This window comes from Epinephelus moara, chromosome 16 (genome assembly GCF_006386435.1).
Source record: "Epinephelus moara isolate mb chromosome 16, YSFRI_EMoa_1.0, whole genome shotgun sequence".
In the NCBI taxonomy this organism is placed as follows: domain Eukaryota; kingdom Metazoa; phylum Chordata; class Actinopteri; order Perciformes; family Serranidae; genus Epinephelus; species Epinephelus moara.
Genome location: NC_065521.1, coordinates 43,770,340 through 43,797,393, shown reverse-complemented (window position 1 = coordinate 43,797,393; position 27,054 = coordinate 43,770,340). Strand labels below are relative to the sequence as shown.

The 27,054-nt window shown below is 43.3% G+C and overlaps 1 protein-coding gene across 1 annotated transcript in view; it reads left to right on the top strand.

Moving 5' to 3' along the window:
• Positions 1–25,596, top strand: part of LOC126402226 (cryptochrome-1-like) — a 47,228-nt gene extending 21,632 nt beyond the window's left edge. Inside the window, exons 3-15 of the mRNA XM_050064008.1 lie at positions 1,856–1,964; positions 2,169–2,311; positions 3,553–3,737; positions 8,246–8,334; positions 8,557–8,697; positions 9,906–10,217; positions 10,444–10,595; positions 14,761–14,963; positions 15,520–15,621; positions 15,731–15,874; positions 16,997–17,077; positions 17,472–17,596; positions 19,180–25,596. Of these exons, the coding sequence (XP_049919965.1) occupies positions 1,856–1,964; positions 2,169–2,311; positions 3,553–3,737; positions 8,246–8,334; positions 8,557–8,697; positions 9,906–10,217; positions 10,444–10,595; positions 14,761–14,963; positions 15,520–15,621; positions 15,731–15,874; positions 16,997–17,077; positions 17,472–17,596; positions 19,180–19,188 (1,795 nt within the window). The 3' untranslated portion in view covers positions 19,189–25,596. The remainder of the gene's footprint in view (positions 1–1,855; positions 1,965–2,168; positions 2,312–3,552; positions 3,738–8,245; positions 8,335–8,556; positions 8,698–9,905; positions 10,218–10,443; positions 10,596–14,760; positions 14,964–15,519; positions 15,622–15,730; positions 15,875–16,996; positions 17,078–17,471; positions 17,597–19,179) is intronic.
• Positions 25,597–27,054: the final 1,458 nt, after the last annotated feature.

Below are 27,054 nucleotides of genomic sequence, written 5' to 3'. Positions count from 1 at the left end.
AAAGTTTGCAATTTCAATCGGTTGCTATAGCACCCCCCTTTGGCCAATTGATGTAATATTGCTTCATTGGCATCCTCCCATGACCCTCTACCACTGTGCCAAATTTCACATGGATTGACCAAGTCAGTGAGGAGAAAAACGTGGAACAGACGCACAGACAGAGTTTTTCGTCATTATATAGTAACATATCATCACTTTCTAAGTTGATTTGGCAATCTGTTGCTACTTTACACATGTTTGTGTCCACCTGATGAACTGAGGTCCAATCTTCACTCTCTTTTCTCTATGTTTTTGGTCTCCACCAACTCCTGAGGGAAATATCTGTCTTTCTTAGAAAAGGTGACAAACACAAACATTTAAATGCAATAAAACAGACTTTAATCATAACAATTCAAACTAAAATGAAATAAAAGACTAAAAACATTTATCAAAATTCAATAAAAGCAAGACTACAGACAAATTAAAGGGGAAATTCACCACCTGTTATGTGTATGTCCCGTCAGTGTTGATGGTAAATGCAGTTGGTTGAAGCAATAGATTCCTCAGTGTCTCAGAACAGATTCCTCTGCAGCTGAACATAATGATGAATTGAAATTTCCAGGAGTTAAGTAAACGCACACACCCTTACTCACACACACACTATTTACCAGATAGTTTGGCAGCATTGGTAGGAATTTTGGATGTAATATTAGTCAGCCTGATGTCCGAGAAGTCTTTCTAACCAGCAGGACAGCTGCTGCCCTTTCCTTCTTCCATTGCCTCATCAACAAGGACTGAGAGTTTGTATCTCAGACCAGAACTGGGGAGAAATGGAGAGCAGCACATTTCACTTCACGTAGAGCTATTTAGCCACTTACCCAACCTAAACACCTCAGTGTGTATGTCACAAAGTTAGTAGTTGATACCAATGCCAGTGAAATTCCACAACTCTCGATCCCTGATTCGAGACCAAAACCAAATAAAAACAATAAATCCCATAAACATATGAATTTGAATTGAATTAGATATCAATTGAGGACAAGTGAATGGTAGTATGTTTTTCAGAGTTCATGTGTTGGTGTTCACAGCAGTGCAGAGTTACTGTCTTGTCAGGTGTGAAAGGTTGGGCACCAACACAGATTACGGAGAGCAAAGGTGGAAACAGTCAAACAGTGGATGGTGGTTTATAGAAGGAAGGGAAAAGAAGTCATTTTAAGCACAACATCACCTTCTCATGCAGATGGTTTAAGTTAGCAAGATTCTCACCACCCCTCCCTCCTCTTCGAGTTAGACCTTCAGCCAGTACGTTTGCATGCACAGTTAAGTAGAGCTACAGTTACAGCTTGACTAGGCCATTTAATTGGACTGGTGTCCTTGTCCCAGTATACAAGCACGGGAGGGGGATTGATTTATTGACCAAAGTATGTCCAACTCCGCTACAATAGGTGGAGATATGCCCCCTTTCAGCTTGTCAGTATTAGACATGTTTCGTCACAGACCAAACAATTGACAAACAAGTTAGCTACGGTTATCTAGCAGCTAACTGCTACCATGCTGGACAACTTTACAGCTTTGTACAATTCGTACATCCAAAAAAGTCACGCTTACTCATTTAATGCTATTGGACTTCTGGGTCAAAGCCCGGGGCGGAAAACTGTGGAGCATGCTCAGAGCACCTCAGTCAGTTTGGGTCTGATTGGCTGTATACATGCAGGAGGAATGCTGAGAGTAAAAGAGGAAACCAGGCAGGACCAAAAAGTTTTGCAGCAAACGTCAAAAGAAGAATCAGTGGTTAGGTGATGACTTCAGGGTGTAATCAGAAGATCAGTAACACATCTGTTGTCCTCTCCACCTCCTCCCTGTCTTCTCTCTTCAGGTTTCTCCTTCAGTGTTTGGAGGATCTAGACGCCAACCTTCGGAAGCTCAACTCCCGCCTTTTTGTCATCAGGGGCCAACCAGCCAACGTGTTCCCGCGGCTCTTTAAGGTCAGCATCGACAGAAAACTGAGAGCATCACCAATAATCTCATTTAAAAAGAGTTTCCAGCTTCTCAAACGTTAGGAGCTGCAGCTTTCTGCTGTTTTATGTCATTACAAATTGAGTATTGTCGGTTCAGTCAGATAAAGCAGCACTGAAACCTTGTGCTGTGGCACATTTTGATGGGCAAACTGTCATCTTGTTGTGTCTCAGGAGTGGAAGATCTCTCGCCTGACCTTTGAGTATGACTCAGAGCCTTTTGGGAAGGAGAGAGACGCTGCCATCAAGAAGCTGGCCATGGAGGCAGGAGTGGAGGTCATCGTCAAGATATCACACACCCTCTACGACCTGGACAAGTGAGGAAATACAAACACACACACACGGGCAAAAAACAAAGGCTTAAAGGGCTGAACCCAGTCAACTGTTACACTGATTAATGATTAGAGACAGATGCTGATCACTGATTGGTACCTTGTAGTAAAGGATTTTTAAGGATTTCTCATGCACAGACTGTCCACGTTTGTTACATGTCATTTTTAAAATTCAATTTTTCAACTCCAAATATTATAATATATACCTTTACTGCACTCATCATGATTAAGTATTAAGTTATTTTAGTGGAAGCTGATGACATAAATAATATAAAAGCAAGTGTCTCTTTTAAATTTCTTACCTTTTCTGAGAGAAATGTTGACCTTTGCTTCGTGCCAGTGTTGTGAAGTTTTTGTTTTACTTGTGCTGGCCTTACACACCTAAAGGACTCTTCAAGTGACTCCGCTGTTGCAGACAAATTTCCAAAATTAGAAGAAAATCATCTCGATCGCTCTCTCTCGCCTCTGTCAATCAAGGTGTCCCCCAAGGCTCTGTGCTTGGGCCCTTTCTGTTCAACATTTGCATGCTCCCATTAGGCAAGATCATCCGCCGCCATGGTCTCAACTTTCATTCTTATGCCAACGACATCCAGCTCTACATCAGTACAAAACCCTCTGCCCATCTGCCCCCTCAGTCTCTCATCAGTTGCCTACTCGAAATAAAATCATGGTTGACATCTAATCTACTCAAACTCAACAGCAACAAGACAGAGCTCATGGTTGTGGCCCCCAAGGCACTGCTCGGGAAGGTTGGGGATCTAATCCTAACCATTGACAGTGCCACCATCTTACCATCTGCTGAGGTCCGCAACCTGGGAGTGATCCTCGACTCCACCCTCTCATTTCAGACCCACATCAAATCTGTCACCAAATCTGCTTTCCACCACCTGGAAAACATCTCCAGACTCCAGCCATCACTCACCGACTCAGTTGCAGAAACACTCATGCACTCCTTTATCACTTCCCTCCTGGACTAATGCAATGGTGTCCTGTTCGAGGTTCCTAACAAAACCCCAGTTTTGCAAATTGTGACCCTGCAAGATCCTCAGTCTTTGCAAAATCTTATATTGTCTAACTAAAACTTCACATTGTCTTTAGATGCAGGAAGGTTTCAGACTTAAGTTTTTTAAAAGTATTTCCAGCATCTCCTCGTGCATGGTAGATATGAGTAAAAGATTAGATTTTAGATTAAACTTTGACCAGTCTCTTTCTCCACCCCTCCCCAGGATCATCGAGCTGAATGGCGGGCAGCCTCCTCTCACCTACAAGCGTTTCCAGACTCTCATCAGTCGACTGGATCCTCCTGAGATGCCTGTGGAGACGCTCTCAGACACCCTGATGGGTCGCTGTGTCACCCCCATCTCTGAGGACCATGGAGACAAGTACGGGGTCCCGTCCCTGGAGGAGCTGGGTGAGAAAACACACACACACACACACACACACACACACACCTGAACTTAGACAAGTATAGACCTGGACAGGCTTTACAGGCCTCACTGTGTGTAGGCAGCAGGATGAGGACATGTTGAAAGCAGATCTACCCCTGCAGAAACAAAAAATAGAAATGTGGCTAAAAATGTTCTCAACAATGCAGCGTAGGAGATGGACTCACAGTTTCCAGCAGCTTTTATATTTTCTTTTCACTCTTTGAGACAAAATAAATCAGTTAGGAAAATGACAGTGATGAGATCAGTGCAGAGCCCTGAAACAAAAACACTAACACATCACCGACAGTATGATATTAATATACAAAACACAAGTTTCACTCTCAGTGGTTTCAAAATACAAATGTTTAAAATTGCAAAAACGGCTGAAAAACACAGAGCTACCTGTAGAGCCATAGCCCCACCTGGATGTCACACCACGCCACTGTTTCTGTGATTTCTGTGATTGTGCTATGGCAGTTTGTCTCCTCGTGACATTCAGTGACATAATGTGGGGACAAGATTTGGTACCCCTTACATTTCTGCAGATATTGGGAGACATTTCCAACTTGTTTTTATTCATTAGGAATTACTTTCCCCTGAGGCAGCAAAAGTCTTTAAAAGAGTTTTGGTTGAAGTGGATGTCTTAATCACTTTAAGGCCAGACTGTTTCTAAAAGACACATTATAAACTGAGTTGAAGAAGCTTGTTAGCGTAGCAACATTAACGCCATTGTACTGTGCTGCAACGCTCTGCATTCAAAAAGAATATCTGATGTGAATTTTAAGTATCTAGTCCTACTTTTTCAAACATTATCTTTACCAGGCCAAATCTTTAAGATTTTCTACTCAAATTATTATCTACTCACCCATATGCAGAGGGAGGCTCAGGTGAAGTTTTAGAGTCGTCACATCCCTTGCAGAGATCCCAGGGGAGATGAGGTAGCAACACAACTCCACCTAATGCAGGCTGACGGCGCCCCAGATTCAAACGTCCAAAAACACATAATTGAAACCACAAAATATCTCCATAAAACGTCATTTGAACTCTGTTTTTAGCCTCATTGTAGCCTGCAGCTCTATGGCACCGAGCTCACGTGTGCACGCAAGACCAGCAAAAGCACGTGAACACACATGAATGCGGTGCCCATGTCTCACGGTCTCGCTCAAGCGCACACACGTGAGCACAGTGCACAGAGAGGCAGTCAGAGCTGCAGGCTACAATGAGGCTAAAAACAGAGTTCAAATGACATATTTCCAAACAACTTTTTATGTCGGGGCTTCAGGACACTTGGATCACTACGGACGAGCAGTATGGAGATATTTTGTGGTTTCAATTATGTGTTTTTGGACATTTCAATCTGGGGCACCGTCAGCCTCCATTAGGTGGAGTTGTGTTGCTACCCCCTCTCCCCTTGGATCTCCACAAGTGTTGTGAGGACTCTAAAATTTCACCTGAGCCTCCCTCAGCATATGGGTGAGTAGATAATGGCTGAATTTTCATTTCTGGGTGCACTATCCCTTTAAATCTCAGCAGAGCTTTGGTTAAATAAAGCATTTGACCTGAAATTACAAAGGCAAGAATTAAATTTTAACTAGAATGAATGCATGATGCAATACCTAAAATCTGACCAAATAAAAAATATCTGTGAAATTAAGACCAAACACAAAATGATCCCTTCCATGGTTAACACTTAACGCTCATTAGACCTCCTTAAACTGTCCATCAAGATCCTCTATTTAAAGGTTCATCTAGTCTAAATCTCAGTATTAGATTAATCAGATAACACGTTCACCCTCTTAAAGTTTCTGGCAAGATGTCTAGTTTCCATTCACAAAGGTTACCGTCCATTCATTCAATTAATTGTACTGCAGCCATCTGCCGCCTGCACGTGTGCAGCTATTTCACAGATCGTTAAGATATTTAAGGTGTTAACTCTCTAACGCTGTCGGTGCAGATGTCTAGTGGAAAGGTTTGTTCCACACAAGCTGTTATTCGTCCCCTAAATTAGCCAGGTAACATTTTAACCCGCTTACACTCAGTCAGTCAAGATGTCTAGTTTCCATTCACAGAAGGCCAAGTTCATTCACTCTTAAAGTACCGCAGCCGTTCACTGCTCACACACACCTGCACCCAGTGTCCCTGATTAACTCTCCGTGTTGATTTTTGAATTTAAAGTCGTTTCTCATTAAAGCTTAAAAAAGTCTGGATGACCTCTAGCTCACAGTTAGAGTGTAATATAAATTATGATATAAATTCTGTGATACCGTGAAACCGGAATATTTTCTGAGACGGTTATCATACTGTGAAAATCTCAACCCTAATACTCCAAGTTAAAACCTTATTTTGAAAAGTGGTCAGGGTGCCAGGCACAAGTGTTTTATATTGAAATGTTTCTCAGTCTCTCCAGGATTTCCTCAGCTGCTTTGTGGACTGTTAATTTCATTCATGAAAAATGTTTTGGGGATTCTTCGTTCACTGTGGAGGCATTCTTCACATATTCAATGCAACATACAGTCATTGACATAACAAGTGTCATTCTGCAGGTGAGGTTTTACTTCAAGAGGAAATGAGAGCAGAATTTTCAGAAATGCAGTAAATTATACATGATTAAGGGATATTATTCCAACCTTAAATGTTAAATTTACTTCTCAATATCTGTATATATTATTTGTTATAAAAAAAATGTTTTAAAAAGGAATGAAAGGAATCAGTAATCCATTGTCAGTAAGGCGAGGTGGGGGTCTGATCGGCCGGGCAGGCTGCCGCTAGGGTTGCAACGGTATGAGACTTTCACAGCACAATGACGGTCTCAGAGAATATTGCAGTTTCATGGTGTCACAGTATTACAGAATTTATATGCCCCTGTAAAGGAATTAAAACAGGAGGGTTATTGTTGGTTGAACAAATGTTTTATTACTATAATTGAAAATCAAGGATAGATTCAACGTCCAGTTGCATTTCATTTCAATATCATAGATTAGCAAGTATCTTGGGGTCTTGTTCACGAGTGAGGGTAGAATGGAGCGTGAGATGGATCAGCAGGTCGGTGCTGCTTCTGCAGTGATGCGGGCACTGCGCCGGTGCATCGTGGTGAAGAGGGAGCTGAGTCAGAAAGCAAAGCTTTCAATTTACTGGTCCATCTACGTCCCAACCCTCACCTATAGTCATGAGCTCTGGGTAGTGACCGAAAGAATGAGATCGCGGATAAAAGCGGTGGAAATGAGTTTCTTCCGTGGGGTGGCTGGGCTCAGCCTTAGAGATAGGGTCAGGAGCTCAGACGTCTGGAGGGAGCTCGGTGTAGAGCCGCTGCTCCTTCACATTGAAAGGGGTCAGTTGAGGTGGTTCAGGCATCTGATCAGGATCCTCCTGGGCGCCTCCCGCTGGAGGTGTTCCAGGCACGTCCCACTAGTAGGAGGCCCCGGGGCAGACGCAGAACACACTGGAGGGATTACATATTGTATCTGGCCTGGGAACGCCTTGGGGTCCTCCAGGAGGAGCTGGAAAGTGTTGCTGGGGAGAGGGACGTCTGGGGTGCTTTGCTTGTCCTGCTGCCCCTGCAACCCGGCCCCGGATAAGCGAATGAAAATGGATGGATAGATAAGCAAATGAAATGTACACAGTGATAACCATCAACTTTTATATCATGGTATACCTTAAAACAGGTCCATCGCTACAACCTTAGCTGCTGCCTCCAATTTAATGGTGGGGGAAGCACTGCAGTGAGATCAAAAGCACTTGACTTAGGGGAAGCAAAGAAATAGGAAACTGGCACACTTTTGGTCATTTAGACTCACTGAAATACCAACATTTCAGTCTTTAGATCTTCATGAATTAAAACTTATTTTGTTAGATAGCACTGACCCCATGTACACATAAATGTCAGCTGAAAAGATTTAACGTTTTCCTTTAAAAGCAGCCATCAAGTCAAGAAAAGTCACGATAAAAACAACATTTGTGCAGTACTTTTTTTTGGAGAGAAACATAAAAATAATAAGAAATCGATTGACAAACAGCAAAGCCAAAGCAGTTGAGGCTTAAACCCACTCAGCCGTTCACCACACAGAGTTTGTGTCTATATCTGAAGCAGCGTGGAGCCTCAGGTAATCTTCAGTGTTCAGTTTTGTGCTGCAGCACGGAGAAAAAGGTCAACATGTTTTCACACTGCTACTCTAACAAAGTGCTGAGGGTGTGATGCATACACAGGTGTACAGATGAATGCTGTTATTTAACAGCTACCCAAGTGTATATCTTATTTATTAGATTTATATTAATACATTGAAAATAAGCAGCAAAGGGAACAGCTAAGAACAGCTGCTAAGGCAACCAGTTAGACGCAGCTGGTCATGCTCTGTCGACATTACCTGTGGACTGCCTGCATCCAGCTACATGTTGTATAAGACTTTATTTTTAGTGTTCATGATATAACTGAAGGATTGTTGACTCAGTCGACATTGTAGTAAACCAGGAAGATGATCATGATGAATGTTTGCAGGCTTTGACACTGAGGGCCTGCCTACAGCCGTGTGGCCGGGAGGAGAGACCGAGGCGCTGACCAGGATAGAGCGCCATCTGGAGAGGAAGGTCAGTATTTCAGCTGAGTGAAAGTCAATCAGAGAACATATTCATGGTAGTTTTAATGAGAGAAACACACTGTCAGAAATCCTTACAGACATAACTGTATTAGCTGCAGTGCTTTTACTAATATTTAAAATGATGACCATTTATGTAATTGTGCCCTGCATCTCCCATTTCTCCCTCTCTCCCTGTCCTCCTGTGTCTCTCTCTGTCTCTGTCTTTCTCCAGGCGTGGGTGGCTAACTTTGAGCGTCCTAGGATGAATGCCAACTCGCTGCTGGCCAGCCCAACAGGCCTCAGCCCGTATCTGCGATTCGGCTGCCTCTCCTGTCGCCTTTTCTACTTCAAGCTCACTGACCTCTACCGCAAGGTCAGTGCACACCTCCTCCATGAAGCTCCCTATGAGTGAAGCTGTTTAATGTCAATCCCTAGGGGCACTGGGACTGTGATGGTATGGAGGTCACAGTCAGGTGCACACAGCCATACGCAGAACACAAAATATTTAGATTAATATCGTTAATGTGGAGCTAGTCTGAGTGGGTGGAAGTTCGCTGCATAGATCAGCCTCTCATTGGGCGGAACGAGCCACCCGCTGAAGTCCCGCCCTACCACCTCCGTTTTCAACACGTCCTTTACTAACTTTTGCGGTGTTTGATCTTGCGGGGATGTAGCCATTTTTCTGCCATGGTTCGCGTCCTGTAGGTGATATTTTTGTGGGCGTGTTACACCAAAACCTGTTTCCCCCAGGCAATATTTTTGCAAGCGCACCGTTGCTGTGGCACCGCCCAGAACGATTGTGATTGGTTGAAAGAAGTACAAGCAGCCAGGCGTTTTTTTCTCCAATCTTAAAGTGAGAGTCGGCCCAGCCAGACCTTTCTTTTCTTGAGAAAGGTCTGGTGAGCAAGACTAATGTGGAGCCAAACCTCACAAGAACAAGCTCCGCCTGGACGCTTTCAGCTGTACTCCGTTGGCACAGGGTGTCTGCAGGTCCTTAAAGGTCATTGAGTGGTCTTAAATTTGAATTTGTGAGGTCTTAATTCCCACAAACTCTTTATCTTATTCAACTGATCCATATTTTAATTTGGGTCGAGCTCTTCTGCACCAGAAGTTTCTGATGTTCAGAAATCTCCAAACCCACCACTGAACATAATTTAGTCTCTTTACTTTAAACTTGTAACTTACCTGTTGGCACAATGTATACTAACCTAACCCACTTTAATAGCCAGAGCATTGACATTTTTATCTAACCAAATATTTAACTTCAGTCCGTATTTGTTGGTGTTTAGCCTTTCAAGGAAACATTTTCACTGCGGTCAAAACTCTTCTCCTTGCTGCACACAAAGAAAGGCACACACCTGTACCTGTATTAACAGGGCGGTCTCGCAGCACCACAAAGCACCATAAATTGCATCTATATAACCACATTAACTAATATATATATTCTAATGGAGGAACTTTTTGACTTTTCCTCTTTTTTTGGGTTGATGACATAAATTATGAAGACCTCCGAAGCTTACACCACTTATATTGAAGGTAATATTCTCTGTTCTTGTTCCTGCTTTGTTTATCTTCACCCAGGTGAAAAAGAACAGCTCTCCTCCACTCTCCCTGTACGGCCAATTACTGTGGCGGGAGTTCTTCTACACCACGGCGACCAACAACCCACGCTTCGACAAGATGGAGGGCAACCCCATCTGCGTCCGCATCCCCTGGGACAAAAATCCCGAAGCACTTGCCAAGTGGGCCGAGGCGAAGACGGGTTTTCCCTGGATAGACGCCATCATGACTCAGCTGAGGCAGGAGGGCTGGATCCATCACCTGGCCAGGCACGCGGTGGCGTGCTTCCTCACTCGGGGCGACCTGTGGATCAGCTGGGAGGAAGGGATGAAGGTGAGGATGCAGCACAGTGGGGGAACAACAGAAGATATAAGACATGACATCATCTGGAATAATGAGTGATGTTGTCCAGTTTTGGCTCATTTAATTTTAGTAAAAAAATATTTTTAAAAAAACAAAACTTTGGGACCTTCAGTTTATCTGTCAGGGTTTAGCTCACTGACGCTCTGCCTCAAATGTTAAACTAACATCTGGAGAATCTGTTGTCTTTGTGCTGCAGGTCTTTGAGGAGCTGCTTCTGGACGCAGACTGGAGCGTGAACGCAGGCAGCTGGATGTGGCTGTCCTGTAGTTCATTTTTCCAGCAGTTTTTCCACTGCTACTGCCCCGTGGGCTTTGGCAGACGCACCGACCCCAACGGGGACTTCATTAGGTGGGTACCTTTCCTGGCATCGCCCATTGGTGCAAACTGCTGACCCTCCCACCTGGATGGCACCCTTCCTCCCTCTGTCTCTCTAGACTACATGCATACAGGGAAACACAAAGGCACTCAGGGAGCAGGAAGAACCAGGCCATGATCATGTAGACACGGGACCAGAAAACACATCTATACACATGTGCATATACAAAATTAAGGTAGGTTATTGTGTCAAAGGGGCTTTAAAATTAATTTATGTTACATATGACACATCTTTTTGAGCAGGTGTAACAATTGAGGGCAGGTTTTAAGATGGGTCTTCTTGTAGTCACTAATTTATCACAGAGTTTACATGTCAGTGATATGTCATACCTGTTATCTCCCACACGCAGTCAAGTATTTTAGTTATTTTTAAAGAGTTAAGCCAGTTATTATAATGACCACGACTAGACAAACAGACAAGAGACACACACGCCAACACACAGCTCACACACCGTCACAGGTTTAATTTACCAGACAAAAGCAGAGAGACATGGAGGGACAAAGGGGGACTTCCAGATCTCTCGGTAAGTCGATGAACGAGAATAAGCATCCTTCCCTCCTCTCCTTTTTTATTTTTGCCCGTCAGTCCTTTTTCTTTTCTGTGAAGACTTCAGCACTTTAGTTTTTGGAATCAGGCATGTCTTTTGTAATAATTTCAGTGTCACAGTGTCCTTCTTGCGTGCCTTTTAATTGTTTGTGAATGTCCCTCTGGTGATTGTGTACGCGTGCGTATCTTTAGGTAATACTTTTAAGTGTTGCCATCAGATGATTTTTACTGCAAAGGCGTAGATTAATTCTTCTCTTTCTCTGGATGTGGCTCTGTGTTTGTGTTTTGGCTCATCTGTTTTTGGGGGATTGGGGGAAAAGTTCAGCTATCCCTCTTCCCTTCGTAGATTGTAGCTGATTGCTTTTAAGGTGATTGGCCGTTCTCACGCCCCTCCCCAGCCTGGCTGCCAGCCAGGGCTGCCTTGGATGGAAGTTGGGGACAGTGTTGAGAAATCGGTGATCGTTTGTTTTTACTTACCTGTGCAACCCTGAGGGACGGGACTTTGCTCGCGCCCCAGCAGCACCCTCTGGGCAGGTTTGTAACTCGGTAGCGCCTCATTTCGTCAAAAGGGATTTTGACCACTTGGTGGGGAAAAACGTCTTGCCTGTATTCGGTAGGTAGAGGACTATGAAGCATTACCCAGAGGGTACTGACGAGAGGCGTTGGACCGACACAGCTGGTGCCGGTACTCGTTACCTTTCCCGTGCCACGCGAGCTGGTCCATTGTCCAGGCGCTGGGCAAAGCCTCTCATCCGATCCTTTGTGAAATGTTCAGTGGTGCTCTGCTTGTGTGAATGCAGCCCTGCCGGTTCAGGTGGACCTGGAGCAGTTGCTGTGTGTGTGTGTGTGTGTTTCTCAGGCAATGAAAAACACACACACACACACACGAGATACACACACTTTATTTTCTTCGAACTTCTGTCCAGCACACACATGCATAACCCCAAATTAAGTTCAGATGCAGCACACAAAAAAACAGCATAATGCAAAGTAAAGGCCCCGACGCACCAAACTGATGTCAAAGAACTAGTAGTGATGAAGGACGACCGTTGCATCGTCTCATGTCGCCGTGTCTTGGCCAAAAAGTTGCACTTGAACACACCACAAAGACAGCGGCCAATTAGCACATACATTCTGTGTCTGCATAAGAGGAAGTAAATCTTTATACCAGTGGGGGGCGTCGTTTGTAATCATCATTCTAAAGGGGAAACCGGACGACCCGACAGGTTGCTAAAAAAATAATTTTACCTAGTATAACAAGTTTATTTTGATCTCACACCCTCTTGACTTTAGTTTTTTTATTTTTGCTTCCCTTACATCCATTCCTCATCTCGTGCTCAGAGCTTAGCTGCCAATCAGAGTGCTGCCAGCTAGTGCGACACACTCATCGACGGCCAACATTTTGCCAGACGCGTCAGGGCCTTAAGCCAAGGGAAAGATTCAGATTTGCTTTCAGTTGCAGAAACTGAGGTGAAGAAGCATTTTGTCTGTAATTAAACATCTTTAACTTGATAGAGAAATTGCAATAAAGGGATTAGGAACTAAAAATGTCTAAACTTAAGTGATAAATACTGCTTGTGTTTTTTACAGGTTGTTTTCAGATGCAAAGATTGTGAAAATGATGAAAGCTAACATGTGCTTTACAAATAAGACGTGTTCTTAGTTTGGAGACACATCCAGTGGTACCTCCATACTAAATTTCAGCCTGCCTGGGTTAAAACTCTCGGCGCCAAAAGGGTAGGGAAATTTTTTGGACTGACCGACCGTCAGCGAGTTATAGAAAGAATTTCCTGAAAGGCGTGTGTGAAAAACTTCAAATGCACCTGATATTATGATATTATAACAAAACAATTAAGAACAGAAAAGGAAAACAGCTGTAACATATCGGAACACACACATGCACACACACATCTCCTGCACTCCTCCTCACACACCACCGGCTGTCCACTGTAGGACCGCTTGCTACCGGCAGGTTGCGGATCTTCCTGGCAAAAGGGTTGTGGTCCCTTTTGGTGAAATGAGGGGGCTCTCTAGTGGGCCAGCCCAGAGTGTGGCGCTGTGGTTGTGGGAACGGACAGTCAGCAGGGGGTCTCTGCCCACTGAGCACCTAAAAGACAACCACCACAGTCTGAGGGACAGGGGGAGCAGGCATGAGCTATTTTCTCAGTCCACCACTGTCTGATCATGGGGGAGGGGAGAGGAGGGTGGGGGGATGGAGGGGAGGGAGGGGGCCTGGAGCTGTGAGGTATAATGGAAGTCTTCTGTCATCGACAAGGAACTTTCAGGATTATTTTTAGCAGATATTTACCTGTCGTCACTTTTTATCTTGACTGACATCAGCTGAGGACTCGGGGATGTGGACGCTGAGCTTTAAGAAGAATTACACCTGTAAATATATTCAGCTGCAGGGCTTTTTTTTTGTAGCCACAGCTGCCCTCAGTCTCAGGGGAAATTAAAGACAAGAGAGTGTTTTTTATTTTATTTTTTTCCCAGCAGTGTTTAAATATAGCAGATCACTTGATGACAGAACTTTTCCACTATACACCTGCTCTGGTCGGGGCTGTGTGGGGGGAGGGCTGCGGGTGGGCGGGGGTCAATACACTCTGCTTTCTAACCGCGTGTTACAGTAGACGTCTCCTAGCATCATCCACCCAATCGGCAGTGATCTCTCTAGCGATGGGGCTGTCTCCATAGCGACCAGAGCGCCGTCCACTGTGTGTGTGACGGTCCACAAGGCCGCTCTGCCTCCCCCGCCCCTCTCTGTCTGCCTCTCGGTGCTGCATTGAGCCGCTTCCCACACTTCCACAGCTCCACTCGCCCCCCCCCCTCCTCTGTCCTGTCTGTCTCCCCTCCTTGGACTCGGTAAGGTCGGACCAAGTGCAGTAGGTAGGTGGCCTCTCTTTGACACACGGAGCAAATCACGACCGCCCAAGGAAGAAAACAAAAACACCATCAGCAGTTGGTACTGTGAGATGTTGACCTCTCTATCTTGTTGCAGTCAGTCTTTTATTGTCTCTTGGAGGATCACACTCTCTGTCTGCGGTGTGGCTGCTATCACACCACCATGCAGTAAATGTTGTTCGGGACCACAGCCCCTCGTTGTCCTTCCACGTTGTGAACTGTAGTCCTCACTGAGCACTGTGATGGTAACTCACTTCAGTGCCACAATCTCCAAAAGTCCATGCAAGAGTCTCAGGCTCGTAGAGTGACTCTGTGCTCTCATGAACTGTAGCCATACTGTGCAGTGTTGTGGTTGTTTGTAGCTTTCATTTTGTAGTAATACATGTAAGCATGAAGTGCTGAAGACCAGCATGCTCTCATCAGTTACAGCACATTCATAGGCTTCAGAATGAAAACTGACGTGTATCATAAAACAGAATGATTCATTTCAAAAGAAAAAAACTTAAAAAGTATCACATATATGCATGATTAAATAAATAATTAAAACTGTTTTTATGATACAAGATATTGGACAAAATATTTAACTAACCTTTAAAGCAATAACCGTTTGCATCCCTGTATCACTGCTGCTCCTGATTCACTCGTCAGGTGACACAAGACTGCAAATCTAATGTCTCCCTGTGCTCCCAGACGTTACTTACCTGTCCTCCGAGGTTTCCCTGCTAAGTACATCTACGACCCGTGGAACGCTCCGGAGTCGGTGCAGGCAGCCGCCAAGTGCATCATCGGCGTCCATTACCCGAAGCCCATGGTGCACCACGCAGAGGCAAGCCGGCTCAACATCGAGAGGATGAAGCAGATCTACCAGCAACTTAGCCGATACAGGGGATTGGGTAAGAGATCCATATGTTAATATGACTGTAGAGACATGCCAGCTGCAGCTGACGGCTGTGACGCTTATTACACACTGAAAACTCAATTTTTAGATAATTAATAAATGGGAAAAATCGTATGTTCTTACTAACAGTGTGGCAAAAGATGACAAAACTGAAAATGTTTGGCAGTGAAAAGTAAAGATGTGAATCACCAGAGGCCTGAAGATTATTGAATTTCCCCTTGGTGATGAATAAAGTTATTCTTATTCTTATTATTCTTATGTCTGTAAATCAGGGATAAAAAAAAATTTGGAGCGTCACAGCCCCCCCAAATGACTCGTTCCACTATCAGGATTTAGTCCATTCAGTTCGATAACATTAGGAAGATCTACAAGCGCCCGATTAAAGTATTTTATTGCCCAAAGTTAGAGGAGTGCTAAACCTGAAGTAGCCAACTCAGCCTGAGAAAGTCTCCAGTGCGCCTGCTTTACGGGCCTCTAATTTCACAAAATGTCTTCAAAATAAAATTTCTCTCTTTTCCATTGAAAAACAAATATGTGTTTGTGTGATTCAGGCCTGCTGGCATCAGTGCCGTCCACCAATGGGAATGGGAACGGAGGAATGATGGCCTACTCTCCCGGAGAGCAGCAGCCAGGGACCAACAGCAACTCACACTGTAAGTCAATTTCATAACAATAAAGACGTGTCACACTTTTAATAGATAAAATATAGTTCAGGTTAATCTACCTGTGGCAGTCACGTTTTTGTCTGTGTTCTTCTTTCAGTGCCTGGAGTGTCGGGGAGCTCCGTTGCAACAGGTAATGGCAGCGGGAGCATCTTACTCAACTTTGATAATGAAGAACAACAGCAACAGCGACTGCAGCCGCACCCACAACAACAGCAGCAGCAGCAGCAGCAACAGCAGCATGGTGGGGCATCACCTGACACCAGTGTTTTCTCTTAGCATTTCTAGCATGTTACATTCAGGCTGCTGTCAGCCCTAGAGTGGTCTCCTTTGGTCTGAATCAGGGACTCATGTTGTTCCAAAGTTGTATAATTGCCTAGAGTTGGTTCGTGTTCTCACGGCAGCATTTACAAGAGGACCAGATCAAATGCCTTGTGTGAGAAAGCTGCTCTTGATTGGTCAGAATTTCCATGTGGGAAAAATCCAGGAAGTAAAGCAAACGTTGAAGAAGAGTACACTTGCAAGATAAATGTGACACTTTCTAATGTCACAATGGAGGGACAACTACGCAGGTTGATTTTAGCGCTGCTCATCGTGGACTATATTGCTGTCATTGTTCATTTTAGTCAAACCATACAGTTTGAAAACGAGGCGCGGCTCCAACTAGAAAACAATGTTTTGATGCATTGGATGTGCTGAATGTGCATATTAAGGCAGTACAGGAGGAGGTGCACATTAATAATCCTCCAGGACTGTAACATGCTCATGTTTAACCCAAACAATGTGTCATGTGACTGCAGTTGCTTCACATCCAGGTCGGAACACGTTCTCAACACAAACCAACCGCACCAGAATTCCTTTGTAACCAGACCGAGACCACCTCTTCAAGAAGGTCTCGGTCCGGTTGTTTTGGTGCACACCTGAGTGTGATTGCTGTGTTCACACCTGCACAAACAAACCGCACTGAGGGGGTAAACAAACTTGAGTTAAATTGAACGGAACCAAACAGGGAAGCTGTGAAAGCACTCTCACTCTGTCTTACATGCACTTCACCAACATTTTCAGTTTGTGAATGAAAAGTCCCGACCTCAGTCCTGACAATTATGCTTTTGTAAAGCATTAAGTTTGCGGTCTGGGGCAGGGTGGGGCAACACATATCCATTCTGGACCCTTAGGCAAGGTTCTTAATGCTGCTAGTCTACCTCAGAAAAAGTGAAACCACAAATGCAAGTTACACTGGCTCAGATATCGCCCGGATCAACAAGGTCTGCGTCAGGTGTTGAGGAACCAGGGCGAAGCTGTCAGACAAATGTACAATATCTGTCTCTCAGTACCTCATCACTGCTGTTTGACATGTCTGTTGCAGGATACCACTCAGTGCCAGAAGCCAGCCAGACCATCACCAGCAGCCGACTCTACCACGAGTTTGCTGTGCCTCAACACCCAGGTATGAAACAGGAAGTGTCTGTGTCTGTCTGAGATCAGACGTTTTATAGAAATGATAAATGCTTTGTTGAGTGTGTGTGTGTGTGTGTGTGTGTGTGTGTGTGTGTGAATGCTGCCACTAGAGGGCGACTCTGTTCCTCTCCATCAGCAGCCACCAACATCAGATTCTTCCCAGCACAAGAAGATAACAGACAACACTATTTTTTAATTTTCTTACTTTAAGTCATCTGGTGAAAATTCTTTTATTTTTTAATTTTGCAACAAAAAAAAAATCGCAGTGTCAGTTTTTTCCAGTATTGTGCAGCCCTAGAACTCACTTTAACTCAACTCAGTCCTCACACATCCACCAGTTGGAATTGTCTCTGATACTGATAAAGACTGTTCTTCTTCTTCAGGACTCCTCCTGCACACCAGAGGAGGCATCACAGGAAAGCGGGAGCGCGAGTCGGAACGAGACGGGTCGGGGGAGAAAGACCCGGCGTCCTGCTCCATGCACAAGATGCAGAGGCAGAGTACAGAGGTCAGGCTGCTGCTCATTATAATATACAATGTCTTTAATTTCACTGAAATGGCTCAGATGACAGTAAGACTGACAGGAAATGAATGGCTTGTAAAGACACTGTGGCCTTTACTGTGTTTTATGTCCTGTGAAGAAGCAGAAAGCTTTTGTATCGTGTTAAAATAGTTTTAAAAACCAGTCTAAACTTAACATATTGTATCTCTCCGTGAACTCAAAGGATGTTATGCTACAGCTTTATTATTAACAAATCCCCTGAAAGGACCAAAACCAACCATGTCAGCCTTGAATGCTTTCTTGCATGTCGCACAGCACGCAGCCACCAGCCTGTTTGTTCCTACTGAGGTCGTCACAAATATATAGTTTCATTTTTTAAAAATGGCCCAATTTCCTGCTCACTGTAGTTTTCATCAAACAGACAGGAGGAAATAGTGCTTTTATTTGGGACTATTTTCAGCGAGGGATTAATCCAGATGTGGTGCTTTAGTTTAGTTTAGTTTAGTTTAGTTTGCAAGGAAATTCTTTTTACAGTCAGTGCAAAAACATAAACAGACAAATGGGGGTTACATGACGTTAACAATTACATAGACATACAAACACACCACAGGCTGGAACATTGTCAGACAGATGCATTTAGGTATAGGGGCAGCAGGACGTCAAAATAAACTACAGTGTGTGTGTGTGTGTGTGTGTGTGTGTGTGTGTGTGTGTGTTTGTGGTGATAAAGAAACAGTGTGGCAGAGGAATAATCTTATCAGGCTTTGACTGTACAGGTCTCCATCTGCTGGTGGGCCGTCATAAGATAAGAGTATGCATGTATAATATGATGTTAATTTTACTGCAGAAGAGACTTGATGATGACTAAAATTAGGCGGGAAAGAACCAGTGGATATATCAGGATCTGTATCAGTTATTGGTCAAATGAGTTACGTATCTGCTTATCAGATATCGGAAAAAAATCTAATGTCCTGCATCACTAATACTGAGTGAATACGGTGAGACATTAAAGTCGTGTTTTTTTTCCCCCTGAAGAGTTGACGCAGGTGAACAGGACATTGACGTATCTGCTGTCAGCCTGTCATCGCTCCCCTCCCGTGTGTGTTTGTGTGCTTACAAAGAAAACAGTTAGGTGTGGATGGTTTTGTAGCCACTGGTGTGTGACGTTTCCCTTTTTACGACATAATGAACAACGAATTTGATACTTGGCACATTTTAAACCTCCAAACAGCATGTAGAGCTGCCACCACAACAGCAGTGAGAGTTGGAATGATGTCACTGATAAAGTCAATCACCCAATAAACAAACCTAAAAGGCGCCATGCAGTCTGCATTAACTGTCACACTGCTCCCACTACAAAGTAAATATTTTTCATTGTCATAGCAGAGAGTCATCTATGTAAATGTCAGCCTGTCATGAAGTTGTCATGGCCTCAATAAAAATACAAAACAGTGGGTCGAGTTAGCAACGGAGCCACATCCTCTCAGCTGCTGCTCCAAGTAAAAATACCTTCCTGCCGTATTTTAAAAATGAGGTGTGCAGGGTTGTCTCTGTGTAAAACATTGTATGTGTGTTTCTCTTCCTTGCAGACCACCTAAAGCAGGCGGTGATGAGACTGTCTGGATCCACATTAGAGTCACCATCCGGCCAGCGGAGAAAGGAAATCCCAACGTCGCCACCTGTCCTCCAAACACGCAGACATGACTGCCTCCTCCTCACACACAGTGCATCGAACACTGCTGTCTGTCTTTACGGTCAGAAATCCCCCCCGGGGTGCAAACATGAAGGTGAAAATGTGATTTCTGACACGGTCTGTAAAAGGGCTTTTTCGTCATAGAGTCCACTGACCTCTGATCTCGTGCAGTTGTGTACAGACAGGTGCGACGACCACAGAGGAATGTGCAAAGAAACAAAACGCCTCAAACTTACAGCTCGACATATTATTTGTAAAAATAATTAAATACATTAAAAAACACGTTATTGTCTTAAAACCGCTGCCACCAGCCAGTATATACTGTGTGAACTCTGAAGCAGCTATAAATGTAAGTAACGGAATATTTAATCTTTTTACAGCTGCAAGGTCATCAGTCACTTTGTCTGCTCTTGCACACACTGATGTGAAACCAAGTATTTCAGGGTTTACAGAGAGTTTTTTGTACTTTTACTACAGCTTTGTAGTACGTACATCCTGACACAGGGCTGGGCGATATGGAGAAAATCAAATATCACGACCCAATACCTCCATATTGTGACAATATTGTAGAGTTGACTATTGGTGCTTTGACAAAATATTACAAAATGAGATATTTTTTTTATAAAAAAAAATGTGGATATAATAACTTAGGGCTCATTTATTCTCCCAGATCAAAATAGATAGATCTGTTTCAAACATTGTAAATGTCACTGCCCCTTTACGTCTGTATGTCCTTTATGTTGGCATAGATACAGCCAACAGGTGGCACTAGAGGGCAGGAGTCAGAAGTTTCAGACGGCAACAAACAAGAGGAAGTTGTTATCATGTGCCTTTTAACAGAGGCATCATTGTAGACACATTGTTGTAAATACATCATGACATGTGGACGGAAAATTCTTTTGACTATATCACCAATTTGTTTTTAAATGTCTTTGTCGCCTCCTACGGTCGCATCTCATTTAAACAACGCTACACTGCCATCTCTAGTGGTACTGCTTCGTTTCAACCGTACCCATAAGCTTTAAGACAGCATGAACACAGAGTACAGACGGAAGGCTCCATCCGTGTCCCTATACGTATGTAACGTTGAGCATAAATGAGCCCTGAGTAAAAGCAGGAAATGACATCACTTTGCTGTATTGCAGCCTTTAAACCAGGAAAAGACAACACTCAAAGATATCCAGAATCTAAGACGATATCTAGTCTCATATCACGATATTGATATACTTTTGATATATTGCTCAGCCCGACCCTGATGTGCTACATCCCATAGAGCTCACCAGGAGCACAGCGTCACCTCCACACATGCCGACACGTCTGTGTCACTCCAGGAATATTTTTGGTCACAAATAACATTGTTTATACTCATATTTAATGTTTATCTTTCTCATGTTTTGAAATGGCTTTTCCCAGAAATACGTAGCCATCCCATAATGAAGGACAGGGGTTTTAAACTGTATTTAAACTGTTAAGTCTGGGAAAATGACGTAAGAGTACATGTGTAGTCACAGTAACAGCCTGAAATGTCATTTCATAGACTCTTTGAGGAATATTAGTAATTTAATAACAGAGTGTCTATTTGCACCCAGGTGAGAAAAGTCACACTGCAGCTATTTGGCTATTTACACCCGTCCCTATGACACATGTTGATGGATCCTACTGCGTGCTGTGACTGGCCAGTACCCGTCGAGGTTGGAAACGGTTAGAGCAAAGAGGTTATGGTTAGTGCGAGTACTAACCAATCTTGGATATTCTCTGAGAAAGTGTAAATGTACCTGAGGGTCAGGTGATGTAATATAAAGAGCAACACAATCCATAGAGGGAGTAAGAGGTGGTGCATGAATGGGTCAAGCACAGGACTTTCACACACGAGACTGGGCTTCGAGCTTTGTGTTAGTAGACATTATTTTTAGACTTAGCTTACTTATTATTTTCCGTGTTTAGGATGTATAAAGCTGCTGATTGCACACTGTGTACATACACTTTAGCAGAATAGCTGACCAGCTTGTATATATGTCATATTTTGACGCTGCTTGACCGTCCAGGAATACACACCCGCGTGTAAATAGCATTGTTGGCTACAAACACCTTGGTGCTAATAGCATCTGCCAATTAAAACTTAGTATTCAGTAGAGTGATTGCTCAGCTTCTGTGTCATGAGTTTGCATGTCGGGTTCTTCAGGCGCTTGAGGTCCAGCTGGTGAGTTAGCGTGACATGCTTTAGCACCAATGCGACAATTCACAGGTAATTCTATGGGAACATCCACTGCTGCCTGGTTAGCACGTGTGATCACTTGATTCGTATCGGCAGCTAAAAACAAGGACACGTATGTCGTTTTTTTCCCCAGGCGGTATTTAAAGACGTTGAGCGCGTGCATCTCAAGGATATCAAGGATAACAAAAAACATGTTTACAGTGTGTCGCTGTAGATTAGCTAGGAGACTTTTTGTCGTCTCACTCTGGCTGCAAAAATGCCTTTAGAGCGTGGCATTATGGGTACAAGAGTTCTTGTGTAGCTTTATTTGTAGTTCATCGTGGCGTTGCGTCTGTGAGGTCATCAGAGGTGGTCATGTAGCTAAGATCTTCAGAAGTAAAACTTTTCTGTAACGTAAAAGTATCTCGCTTTCTGTTCAGGTTAAGAGTGTTGGGTACTTTAAACACAATTCACGATTCACATTAACATCAGTGAAACATGAGCAGGCTCAATTGTTTTTCTTTTTTAATTTGATGAACATCTTTAGTGTTGTTTTGTTGTCCTGGCATTGTGTCCCACATTATTCGTCATGTTCAGACCGTCTCTGCAGTTTCACAGCGATTTGTTTCAGACTGTTTTTTTAACGTTCGGCTCACAGCTGTCGACCATCAGAGCCTGGACGATCCTTCTACAATATGTTTAATTTGTCTTCGCCCTTCAAGAGTCAGTCACATTTTCACCTCTGTGTTTCCCCCTGCAGAGTCATAGTTTCTGAAAGATTCTGCCTGTAGACAATAAAACAACTAACTTCAGAGTATCTCTGAGGCACTCTGTGCTGTTTTGACCTTTTTGTTTTTTTGTTGCTGTTGTTTCTGTGCAACATGTTTAACAACCAAAAACACGTTGCGGTTCATTTGGGAGAGGATGTGGAGGTTAACTTCAGTCAGATATAATGAGGACACAGACGGTGTGGTGCAGACTCCTCTCAGAGGTGTCACATTTTTCTAAGATTTCTTATAAAAACCAAAAACTTGCTAAACAAAAAGGAAGGAGAAAAAAAATAAGTTGAGTTGACACAGTAAAAGACAGGCGATCCAAATGAGCCTAATTCTGTCAGTGAAACAGAAACCGACATTCCTGAGAAACAAGTCAACCCTCCCGATGAAGGATTTCTACTACTGCACAGGGAGTTCAACATTATTTACAGTATGTACGGCTACTTGGGACATTTTGCGACCCGAGTGAGTTTCAAAATCTGATACATGGGTTGATTTTAAACACATGAGAAGGGTCGCAAAATGTCCGCTGTAGAGTTCACTGTGGGAGGATTGTGTAACCGCATTGGAAAGATGGAAGTTGGTGTCTTATTTAGGTTTCATCCGCCCTCCACTATCACCTTTACACCTGGTGACAAGAATGCAGTCGAATTGAACCAGAGAATGTATGATTTCCCCTGTAATATAGACCCCCGCCCTGCGCACGCGCACACACACACACACACACACACACACACACACACATTGACAACTTTTGCATATACTCACATTAAAGTTTTACAGATAAACAGACTGTACATTCTCAAATTAAATTAAATTTTGAACAAATTCACTTGAAAAAAAAAAGAACTGTTCTTTGTAGTGTTGTCATGATATTAATCTGCTGTCGATAAAGGTCGTCACTTCCTGTTGATGCCTAGAGGGACAGCTGCAACAGTGAATCATCAAGACAGATTAAAGCAGATCAGAAAACAGGAAGGCTTCATATTAGTGATGCACAGATTGCAGTGACGTCCACGAATGTGTCCAGTTATAAAAATTTAACTCTCTGATTAACAGCAGATGGATTGCAGGTTGGTGGAATAAGAAATACCTGCTAGAGTTTTTAATTTACCAAAGAAAAAAATCCTTAAATGTGCATTTATTGAATATGTTATGATATGGTCGTGCTTAGTGATGACTTTGAGTTGCTTCAGAGAGACGCTGTGCACTTTTTGACACGAGGAGCAGCAGCGTAACTTCACTGCTCATTTCAGAAGCTAAAATTTCAGCTCTGTTTCCTCTGTAAAGTTTCTAACTGCAGTTTTTACTTTCGCCGCCTAAATGTCCCACAATATTTGCTGCACATGGAAAAATCTAGTTACTCAAAGTAGTAAAAAAACTCATACATCAATACGTTATTTAAAAAGCGTACAGGGACCAGAGGGGAGCGGGGTGACATGTCTCTGAACTGGAGACAATATTTGGACAACATCAGAGCCGATCTATGCATCACTAATACATTTTAGAGATGGATTAAATAATAATGATAATAATAAGTAAAGTCTCTGATAATGAAGGCAGTGGATGTTTGAGAATTTACAGTACACACACACACACACATACACAAACACAGCCTTCTTAATGGTTAGACAGGAGAGAACAGAATAAAGAGAAGTCAGCTTCAAGCCCCAGTTTGCTGTCTGACTAATTTCAAGTGGCTTAATGCACTAAATATATTTATAAAATTGCGTTCTGTGAGCCGAGCTGACAAACAGAGAAGTTTTATTTTTTATTTTTCTCTGAAACAATAAGAGCGTCTCATCACATGCTATTTCTTAATACATTCTTGAATACTACATTTTCATTTCTGTTGCTGGATAAATCAAGAATACCTTCTCCTTCTTCTAAATATCAAAATTAAAGTCAGGTTTCGAGTCAAGTCAGTTTATTCCAATAGCACGACCAGCTGTTGACCAAAATGCTTCACACTGTAAAAAAGACAAAGGATAGAAATTTACCAATGACACAAAGATAGATATTGATGTACATAAAACATGTAGAAGGCCAGAGGAAAGAAGTGGGTTTTAACTTGGATTTAAAACAGTCAATGGTGGGGGCTGATCCAACAACTCTACAACTCGAGCCCGGCATCTGAAAAAGCACGGTCACCGTTACGCCTTGAACGACTGTCTGGGATAGAAAGCAGCAGCTTATCAGGCGACCTCAGTGGTCTGAGAAAACAGTGGGATGTAAAAGCTCACTGAGATATGCTGGAGCCCGATCAAAGCTAGAAAACAAAAAATAAAATCTTGTAGTCTAAATTTTACCAGTCACCAGTGCAGTGACGTTAAAATCTCAGTTAAATGGCTCGATTGTTTTGATTCTGTTAGCAGACATGTTTTGCACCAGTAGAAGTCTGTCTGACCGCGACATATTGTGCATTGCAGTAATCCACGTGAGAAGAAAGCATGGGTTATTGTCTTGAGATCTCAAAAAAGAAATCTGCTTCACCTTGCTTAGAACTTACAGATGGCAGAAAGACAACTCCAGGGCATTCATTTGTCAACCAAATTGAAGATTAGGGTCAAATTAAATGCCAGAATTTTTAACATAGGTTGTCCAGGGTGATGCGCTACATTTTAAGCAACATCTGGTGACCCAAAAATTTAAAATGTCACGTTATTCTCATTTAGTTTTAAGAAGCCATCCGATGCTGGATATTGTTTAGGTAGTCAAGCAGGTCTTCTGCTGTAAAATCAAAAACTCACCATGCTGAAATAAAACTTTCGGCTCCCCTTACTCACAACAGAGAGCAGGAAGAAGGTGTTTAAGAGTTTAAATCCCTGTAATGAACTGATAGAGTCCAAGTAATAAAACGCCTGCAGACTGGGGCTGTAGATATGCGACGCTCTCCTGAGAAAGTTCTGGTTTCAGTGGAGCCGTGATGAGTCATGTTCGTGTACAGTACTCGATATTTGTTCATCTGTGACCATACTGTCCTGGGCCTCAGGAGTTACATGGAGGGAGGGAGGGAGGGAGGGAGGGAGGGGGAGATAAGAGTATTATAGTGTTTCTGTATTATAATTCTGTATGTTCTCAAGAGGATTTGAATATTGTTAGTTTTTTGTAGCTTTTATCACTATGAAAAAAACAACAAGTTGAACCAAGTTTTTTTTTTGTTTGTTTGTTTGTTTGTTTGTTTATATGTTTTGTTCTCCCTTCTGTCACATGAAGGTGAGAACAGATGCCATCTATCATCTCTGTAATATTATGCTCTTTCTCTGTCTCTCCTTGTGTTGTGAAAGGCTTTTCTTGTGCTTGATGAAGTTCATGACAGGAAATAAAAATTGTTACAACTTGACACCTTTTCATTTCGTCTTCTTCGTTAGCACTGGCACAGTTATTTGACCATTAACTGCCTTTGCTGATTGTTTTCACGCCTCCGTGCTGGCGACAGCCGTGGCAGGAGGCATTATGTTTTTGGGTTGTCCGTCCATCCGTCCATCACATCCTTGTGAATGATATCTCAAGAATGCCTCATGGGAATTTCTTCAAATTTGGCACAAACGTTCCAGTCCATTTTATTTATATAGCACTTTTCAAAAACACGAAGTTACCAAAGTGCTGCACAAAACTACGCATAAGCATACAGAAATCCACATAGGACTGTACAGAAATACACATAAGCAGAAGCGATACAGACAGTATAGCTCAAGGGATAAAAGACTCAGAGACAGGTTGGCCATTTTGACACGGGCCGGCAGGTCACTCCATAGCCCAGGGGCAGCTACCGAGAAGGCGCGGTCACCTCTCGTTTTCAAACGGCTTTTTGGGACCACAAGCCGCAGCTGATCGGCCGACCTCAGTGACCTTGAGGGGGTGTACACTTTTAGGAGGTCGACGATGTATTGGGGCGCTCGCCCATTCAGCGCTTTAAAAACAAACAATAAAATCCTAAAATCAGTTCTAAACTTGATCGGTTCCCTCGGGAGGAAGCCTGAGAAAACCCTCGCTGACACGGGGAGAACGTAGAAACTCCACACAGAAGAGGACCGAACATCACACCTTGGGTGACAGTTCACCACAGCTGCCTGCTCCCTCTGGAGCTCTCTCCCTGAACACTTCAGAGACTGCAGCAGTCCGTCCCTCTTCATATCAATAATCAAAACCAACCTGTTCTCATCCGAACACATCAAATACTGCCGCTTTGTCAGTGGACTTGCACGTCAAAATATGATGCGCCAGGTTCCCTCCTGCATCTCTTATGGACACTCAGTGATGATATGTAAATTTACACTTGTTACATGGATTGTGTCTTTTTACAAATCCATTTCCATAGGAGACAAACATGCAGTCTTTTTCAAAATAAACTTACAGTGGAGGCAAAACACCCCATTTTTAGTTTTACTTAGGTTCCTTAAGGCAACAAAAGCACGTGGTTACATGTAGGAAAAAATATTGTTTTGCTTAAAATAAGTTCAATTGTCACTAACGTAATGTCACACGTGAAATACATCGTGTGACTAGCGTAGCTGGCTACACATACTAGCACACTTCATACATTCATCCATCCATTTTCATCCACTTATCCGGGGCCGGGTCGCGGGCGCAGCAGGCCAAGCAAAGCACCCCAGATGTCCCTCTGTCCAGCAACACTTTCCAGCTCCTCCTGGGGGACCCTGAGGTTTTCCTCAGGCCAGATGAGATATGTAATCCCTGCAGTGTGTCCAGGGTCTGCCCCGGGGCCTCCTACCAGTGGGATGCGCCCATTTTCATTAAAATAACTCCACTGCCTTTTGGTTTCACACCTGAAATGAAA